The sequence below is a fragment of the Physeter macrocephalus genome, chromosome 7 (assembly GCF_002837175.3).
Source record: "Physeter macrocephalus isolate SW-GA chromosome 7, ASM283717v5, whole genome shotgun sequence".
NCBI classification, from domain to species: domain Eukaryota; kingdom Metazoa; phylum Chordata; class Mammalia; order Artiodactyla; family Physeteridae; genus Physeter; species Physeter macrocephalus.
The window spans coordinates 147,370,448-147,379,107 of NC_041220.1; the positions used below are offsets into that span (position 1 = coordinate 147,370,448).

Below are 8,660 nucleotides of genomic sequence, written 5' to 3' on the forward strand. Positions count from 1 at the left end.
ATCTGTCCTCTGGGCCACCCAAAACCCATCTCTGTCCTCTGGGCCACCCAAAACCCCCTATCTGTCCTCTGGGCCACCCAAAGCCCCCTATCTGTCCTCTGGGCCGCCCAAAGCCCATCTCTGTCCTCTGGGCCACCCAAAGCCCCCTATCTGTCCTCTGGGCCGCCCAAAGCCCCGTATCTGTCCTCTGGGCCGCCCAAAGCCCCCTATCTGTCCTCTGGGCCACCCAAAGCTCCCTATCTGTCCTCTGGGCCACCCGAAGCCCCCTATCTGTCCTCTGGGCCACCCGAAGCCCCCTATCTGTCCTCTGGGCCACCCAAAGCCCATCTCTGTCCTCTGGGCCGCCCGAAGCCCCCTATCTGTCCTCTGAGCCACCCAAAGCCCCATCTCTGTCCTCTGGGCCGCCCGAGGCCCCCCATCTGCCCTCTGGGCCGCCCGAAGCCCCCTATCTGTCCTCTGGGCCGCCCGAAGCCCCCTATCTGTCCTCTGAGCCGCCCAAAGCCCCATCTCTGTCCTCTGGGCCGCCCAAAGCCCCCTATCTGTCCTCTGGGCCGCCCGAAGCCCCCTATCTGTCCTCTGGGCCGCCCAAAGCCCATGTCTGTCCTCTGGGCCGCCCGAAGCCCCCTATCTGTCCTCTGAGCCGCCCAAAGCCCCATCTCTGTCCCCTGGGCCGCCCGAAGCCCCACCAAAGGTCCATCTCTCTGTTTTGCGCATTTCCTCTGTCCCGGGCAGCGCGCCCACCGGCGGGGTCAGTACTGACAGCCAAGCGTCCGACGAGGCGCCCACGCGCGGTGTCCCCCCGCCCCCACCGCCCCCGCTACACGAAGCCGCCGTCCCTGACGCCGAAGTAGCCGGCGTGCACGGCGCCGCCCAGAGGGAACGCCTGCTCGTGGCCCAGCCCCCACTCGCCCTCATCCTCGTCCTCCAGCTCGGCCTCGGCCTCGGCGCCGCGCGCGTTCTCGTACAGGAAGATCTGCTCGTCCACGTGCGCGGGGGCCAGGCGGTTCCGCTTGGCGCTGACCACGTTGGCCGAGGAGCCGAAGAGGCGCTCGGGGCAGACGCGCGTGGCCGCCACGGACCAGTACTTCTGCAGCACCCTGGGCAGCACCGGGAAGAGCGCCAGGCGGTCCGACCACCACCTGAGGGGGTCCTCGTGGAGGCCCAGCACCTTCTGCGACTTGAAGTTGCTCAGCTCCTCCACCGCCTGCGCGCGCCACTCCTCCTGGCCCTCCGCGCCCGCCGCGGGGCAGAAGATCTCGGCCAGCATGTCGTTGATGACGCTGGCGGGCGGCGGCGGCGTGGCGGAGGGCGCCGGCTTCTTCACGGGGGGCTCCTCGGGCACGGCGTAGCCCTTGTCCTCGGGGGCGCGGTAGGCGCCCTCCTTGGCCTCGTCCAGGAGCCCCTTGGCCTCCTCCACCACCCTGTTCTCCACCTGTTGCCTCTCGAAGGTGGACAGGAAGGGCAGCCTCTTGTAGCGCGGGTCCAGGAAGGTGGCCACGTTGAGGAACATGTCGATCTCGGGCGTCTCCTGGTAGGTCTTGGAGAGCTCCTTGGCGATCACCTCCTTGGCCATGCTGATCTCCTTGGAGTCCGTCTCCTTGATGTCAAGCGTGGTGTTGAGAAGCAGGTGCAGGAGGGGCTTCACCATGCTGATGGTGGGGTACTTGGAGACGGACAGCATCTCGGCCACCTGCTTGAAGGGCTGCAGAAGGCCCACCAGGCCCTCGATGGTGGCCCACTCGGCGGCCTCCAGCATGAGGTGGTGGTTATTGCTGTCCTCCAGGAGGACGCCGGCGATGGCGCACTGCTGCTCCTTGAGGCGCTGCAGCATGGCCAGCGTGCTGCCCCACCAGGACACGCGGTTGCTGACCAGCATGCGCTGGGCGGCACCCTGCTGCCTCTGCTTCTCGTACAGCATGCACATGGCCACGGCGGACTGCTGGAAGTACTCCACCAGCTTGCGGCAGCGGCCGAGCAGCGCGCCCAGCCTGGGCAGCCGGAAGGCCTGCCGGATGCCCGCGTCGAACGTGTGGCCCAGGCAGGGCATCTGCACCGCGATGTCCAGCAGCGAGCACGCCTTGGCGATGTCCTTGCCACGGTCCGTGGTGGCGCCGAAGACCTTGGAGCTGACGCCCCACTCGATGAAGGCTTCGTACAGGGCGCGCGTGATGGTCTCGGCCGCGTTGTCCTCCGGCACCTCGAAGGTCTTGAGGCAGCGAGAGCCCAGGAACAGGCCGTGGGGGGCAGCGCGGCCAAGGAAGTGCGCGGCCAGCGTCACGTAGGTCCGGTTCTGGCTCTCGCTGCGCCACAGGTCGGTGGAGACGCCGCACCACGCGGCCTCCGCCAGCTCCTTGAGGACCGCGTCGCGCACGGCGCCGTAGCGCTCGGGGATGGCCTTGCCGCAGAAGAACTTGCGGCTGGGCAGCTCGTAGCGCGGCTCGGCCGTCTTCAGCAGCACCCTGAACGTGGGCTCGTCCACGATGGACGCGGGGTAGAGCCCCTCGCAGATGAGGCCCAGGACGGCGGCCGTCACCTCCTGCTGCCTGCGGCCCTCGTGGCCATGCGCCGCCGCCTTGGCGGCCAGCGGCTCCTGCGCGCTCGGCGGCGCGGCCTCGGGCTTGAGCTTGGAGAAGGCGCTGGCGAAGGCCTCGCGCATCTGCTCCGTGTTGCTCTTGACAAACTCACAGAACTCATCGGGGTGGTTCTTCTCCAGGTGGTAGGACAGGTTGGAGGTGTTGCCCGAATAGGCGATCTGGGCCATGCAGATGCGGCAGTAGATCTTCTTCCACTGCAGGATGCAGCCCTCGGCGTTCGTGTCGAAGCCGAAGTAGCGCCACACTTTGCTCTTGGCGCGCGGATGCGCCACCAGCTTGAGATCGGTCTGCGCGCCCTCCAGGCTCTTGCCCTCCATTGCGCCACCCGGGCCGGGCCTCCGCTCATTCGGGACGACCTGCCGAGAAGCAGTGAGACAAACACAGCATGAGAAGAGACCCGGCTCCGGCCGGCGGGGAGCGGGGCTGCTCCGGAACCAAGGGCGCACGCAGAGGGACCCCGGGGGCCGCCGCTCCGGCTCGTGGCTTTGGCAAAGCAGAGGGGCCGGTGTGACAAGCCAGCAACTCTTCCATCCAGGTGCGTCCGAAGACACGCGTTTTTTATTGTTAGTTTTGGGATCGTCTTTGGACTCCTGATGACAGCTCTTTCCTCACCTGAGCTGCTTTACTCTGTCCTGTTCTAGGAAATCCAGGAGCCCCGACACCAAGCAGGGGGGCTCGTTCTCCAGATGGAGGCCACACTCCCAGGCGCCCCGCCAGCCCAAGACGACCCACCTCCCCAACCGAAGACCTGGCCGGCAGGCACGCGTGCCACGTGCCACCATCAGATGTGGCTCCCATCAGAAGACGAAAACACAGGGTCTCAAGCGGATATTAAGTTGGCAGAGTGGCATTAAACACGAGCGTTTTCTAATTTTATGTTGTGAAATGATGCCTTTTTGACCACAATGAGATATCACCTCACCCCCCCACCCCCCACCGGGGCGGAATGGGTTTCATCAAAAAGAACACAAATAACAAACGCTGGAGAGGGTGTGGAGAAAAGGGAGCCCTCCTACACCGTTGGTGGGGATGTAAACTGGTGCAGCCACTATGGAGAACAGGATGGAGTTTCCTTAAAAAACTAAAAATAGAGATGCCGTATGATTCAGCAATCCCGCTCCTGGATATTTATCCGAAAGAAACAAAAACACTCATTAGAAAAAAGATCCACGCACCCCCATGTTCAGAGCACCACTATTCACAACAGCCAAGACATGGAAGCAACCTAAACGTCCATCGTCCACGGACAGAGGAATGGATAAAGAAGATGCGGTACATATATACAGTGGAATATGACTCAGCCATAAAAAAGGAACAGAATTGCACAATTTGAAGCAACGTGGATAGGCTTGGAGATTATTATGCTTAGTGAAGTAAGTCAGAGAACGACAAATACTGTATGGTATCAGTTATATGTGGAATCCAAAAAAAAAAAATTTTTTCTTAAACTAGTGAATATAACAGAAAAGAAGCAAACTCACAGATATACAGAACAAATTACTGGTTACCGGGGTGGGGGGGGGGGGAGAAGGAAGGGAGAGGGGCAATATAGGGGAAGGGGATTGAGAAGAACAAACTATAATACTCAGTATAAAATAAATAAGATACAAGAATATATAGTACAATACAGGAAATACAGCCCGTATTTTATAATGACTATAAATGGAGTATAACCTTTAAACACTGTGAATCACTATGTTGTACCCCTGAAACTTACATAATATTGTACAGCAACTTAAAGAGAGTTAAAAGTATGACTTTCTGAACTGCACATGCTCCACTTGTTGCTGTTTTTTTAATCTATCGACCTATCATCTATCTGTCATCCATCTTGGCTGCGTCAGGTCTGAGCTGCGGCATGCGTGCGGGATCTGGTTCCCCGACCGGGGATCGAACCCGGGCCCCCTGCGCTGGGAGCATGGAGTCTAACCCACCGGACCACCAGGGACGTCCCTCTGTTCTTCTCCTCGGTGCACCTGGGATCAGGAACCAGACTGGGGCAATAATGGATTTCTCAATCCCTGGAACGTCTCAAAATGCCCACGGTGGGCACTTGCACCCGGGCACAGAGATACCTGTGAGCTGTGATATACGCAGCACTGCCCGGCTGGCAGTGGGGAAGTCGACCTCAGGGCCAGCTCCCCGGGTCCCCACTGCTGGTGATGCCACACAGTCGGCTCCCTAGAGCTGCCAGTCAGGGCCAGGACACCCAAAAGGGCAGCGGGGTTTTCTTAAAGCTGGCTGTTACTCACAGACATAGAAAACAAACTAGCGGTTACCAAAGTGGAAAGGTGGGGGGGAGGGATAAATTAGGAGTTTGGGATTAACAGATACACACTGCTGTATATAAAACAGATAAGCAACAAGGACCTACCATATAGCACAGGGAACTACATTCAATATCTTGTAATGACCTATAATGGAAAAGAACCTGAATATATATGTATAATTGAATCACTGTACTGTACACCTGAAGCTAACACAATATTGTAAATCAAGTATGCTTCAATAAAAGAGAACTTTGGAAGGAAATCATCATAAACAAATACACATACATATATATGCCTAGACACAGAGAGAAAAAGATATGCTTTAAGACCATGAATGTTAGTTTTATTACTTATTTGATTCCCTTAAATGATGTCCATGGAACAGACTTCCCCCTGAAATGTGCTAAGTCTGCAAGCTTTCAACCCTCTGTACAGTACTCAGGGGGTTAAATCACGAAGTGCACCAACCAGGTGTTTTCTGAGTGTGGGGCGTATGTTCAAAGCCAAAACCCGGTAACAACGACAGTGGTTTGAATAGCGGCCCCCCTCCCCAAATGCACGTGCCCCCAAAACCTGAGAGTGGGACCTTATGTGGAAACGGGGTCTCTGCAGAGGTGATGCAGTGAAGGGTCTGAGATGAGGTCCCCCTGGAGGAGGGTGGCGCTACATCCAATGACAGGGTCCTTCTAAGGGACAGAAGAGGAGAGACCCAGACACAGAGGAGAAGCCCCCGTGAAGATGGCAGCAGAGACGGGAGGCAGGCGGCCACGAGCCCAGGGACGCCTGGAGCCCCCAGAAGCTGGAAGGGGCAGGAAGGACCCTCCCCTGGAGCCTCTGGAGGGAGCGCGGCCCCGGGACACCTTGACCTCAGAACAGGACCTTATTTGGACAAAAGGTCTTTGCAGATGTGATGCAGTGAAGGGTCTGAGGTGAGGTCCTCCTGGAGGAGGGTGGCGCTACATCCAATGACAGGGTCCTTCTAAGAGACAGAAGAGGAGAGACCCAGACACAGGGGAGAAGCCCCGGGAAGACAGAGGCAGAGACGGGAGGGAGGCGGCCACGAGCCCAGGGACGCCTGGAGCCCCCAGAAGCTGGAAGGGGCGGGAAGGACCCTCCCGTGGAGCCTCTGGAGGGAGCGCGGCCCTGGGACACCCTGACTTCGGGTTTCTGGTCTCCAGAAACAGACAGGATGAACTTCCGTGATTTTAAGTACTTTGTTACGGCCGCCCCCGCAGCCTCCGCTGATGAGAACAAAACTGTAAAAGCTACGAGTGGTAACACCACCCCCGGTGCTGGGCGCCGTGCGGTCAGAAGGGCCCACCTGAGGCTTTTCAGGGAGAGGTCACACTTGGGGGGGCTGATTTAAGGGGCACGTCGGGGACGGGGTAGAGGATGTACTGCTCAGAGGTGAGGCCCCAAGTCTCCAGGACAGGGGGAGGGGATCCGACACGGCCAGGACTTTCACAAAGAGGAAACCCCAAGACCGCACATCCTACAGCCAAGCCAGGATGGGGCACCTGAGCGTGGGAAAGGTGGCCCCAAAAAGCGACGGGAGCTGCACGGCGGGCACCACACCTGGGCTCTCTGGAACACGAGCTGCCGCATCCTGCGTGGGCCACGCAATTCGGTTTTATCCGATCCAACTACACCTTGAAGACGATGATGGATTACTGCCGCGACGTGGCTGAAGGAGTCCAGCGCCATCCTGGCGCAAAGCTTCGCCCACGAAGCAGGAAGCATCCCTGACACGGTGACAGCCTAAGGAGGCACCGCCCGCGGGGGGCCCCTCCCCCTGCAGCATCACCTCCTTCGGGCCAATGATGTCAGAACCTCCCAGGAGGTGACACACAGCAGGAGGGTTCTGAGCACATACGTTGAAGGCGGCTGCACAAAGCCACCCTCCACTGTCTGGAGGGCAAGGTCTACATCTCCCGTCAGAGTCAGGGATCAAGGTTTTGTCAAAGCAGCCTCTCCACAGGGTCCTTCTTACAGGGCGGCCTGAGCATCTCTGGCGGGGACCATCGCCAAGACGCTGCCAGGGATGTGGCGAGGTCCTGCCTGCTCTCACATCAGAGACACCAGCCAGCTCTTCCCCAATCGGCTTCACCAACACAAGGAACATGTCACAAGACACAGCATGAAGCCACCAAGCGGAGAACCAGCTGCCTTCTGCCCGGCCGGCCGGTACTTCAGGAAACTGCCAAGAACCAAAAACGGGGCCACTCTCCCTGATTTTCATTTGTTTGTGTTGGAGAATATAGTTATTTTTCACTGGGAAAAAATGTTACTGGGAATAACGTGTAAGTGACTTGTTATGTTACTTGAAATATATGTTGTAAATTTCTGTTTCAAATTTCTGTTCACTTTTTTTTTTATTTCAAATAAATTTAAATTTAATTAACATGTAAGGGAATAGGATCCCTATGGATAAGTAAAAGCCACATGAACAAAAGCTCTTTGGGGCTTCCCTGGAGGTCCAGTGGTTGAGACTCCACGCTTCCAAGGCAGGGGGCATGGGTTCGATCCCTGGTCAGGGAACTAGGATCCCACATGCTGCATGGCACGGCCGAAAAGTAAAAATTTTTAAAATTTTTTTCAAAAAAGCTCTTTGGGGGGTGGTGGGGGAGTACTTTTTTTTTTAAGAGTAAAAAACGCCTAAGATCATGAAAACTGTGGTTTCACCTCCCTGGATCCACAACCCCCAACTGTTCATACGTACACAACACCAACGAGAAATAACTTCCTCTTTATCGGTTTTAAAAAACCCTACAGTTTGAACACCAGGATCCACCCTAAAACAGCTTCATAAATGGGCCAGTTGCCATCTTTTGGGGGGTCAGCCCATGAGTAGAAGTCCATTTCCAGACCTACCTCCTATTTCCAACAGAATTCTTAAGGGAAATGTCTGGGTGGTATCAGAACTGCCCCGTAAAACACATCTGGATGATTTTCTCCCCCTTTCAGAACTCACTGATGCATGAGAGACATTTAATTTGTAATAGACAATCACCATAGAGAGAATCTGGAAATCAGAGTCTCTTTATAGGAGTTTTAAATTTGCTTACACACGTCTCTATCAAGGCACAACCTGCAACAATCATGAGTTTGTAATGATCTTGTTTTCAGACAGTGCATTTTAAGGTAACATTCAGGAGTGGGTTACCTTTTCAGCATCTTCCTTCACCTTTTCCTAGAATCCACGTGAACTCACACCACACGCCTGTCCCCCACCGGATAAAATGTGCAGGACCACCCACAATTCCAAAGCAACAGTAATAAATGTGAGGCAGCTCCATTTTATCTATGGAGTCCCAATAAAAGTTATATAACTGCATTACGTACGTACAGTATTCACAAGCAACTCACCAACACGCTGAGACGATCTACAGATAGATTCACTAGCTACTGAATACATGACATGCAAACATTAGCAAACGATCATAACCAAGGTAGTTTTAAATCTGATGCATGATCTGACCGCTCAGGGTGGGTTATCAAAGAACTTTCACAATACCCAAGGCACTTCAATAATCACCGCTGTGGTCTGTCGTTATCCGTTTAGAATATATAAATAAGAGAATATTTCCGTATCAACTATTTTATACTGTGCACATTTTTATTTATATAGACTATATAAATTATTTTTTAAAAAAAGAAAACATCTGACGTTTAAGAACAACACACCCCAGCTACTCTCCATGTGAACTGGGCCTCTGGTTACTGTTTATTTAGCTCCATACCGGGGCAAAGTTCAATGTCTCCTCCCCCCCCCCCTCCACCCCCCCCCCCCCGCCCC

General features: G+C 55.8%; 2 protein-coding genes across 2 annotated transcripts in view; both read right to left on the reverse strand.

Moving 5' to 3' along the window:
* Positions 1 to 8,660, reverse strand: part of DHRSX (dehydrogenase/reductase X-linked) — a 198,940-nt gene that overhangs the window by 188,232 nt on the left and 2,048 nt on the right. The gene's annotated exons all lie outside the window — the stretch shown is intronic.
* The window catches only part of ZBED1 (zinc finger BED-type containing 1), a 10,015-nt gene continuing 2,058 nt past the window's right edge, over positions 704 to 8,660 (reverse strand). Inside the window, exon 2 of the mRNA XM_007128774.4 lies at positions 704 to 2,950. Coding sequence (XP_007128836.2) covers positions 818 to 2,911 — 2,094 coding nt within the window. The 5' untranslated portion in view covers positions 2,912 to 2,950 and the 3' untranslated portion in view covers positions 704 to 817. The remainder of the gene's footprint in view (positions 2,951 to 8,660) is intronic.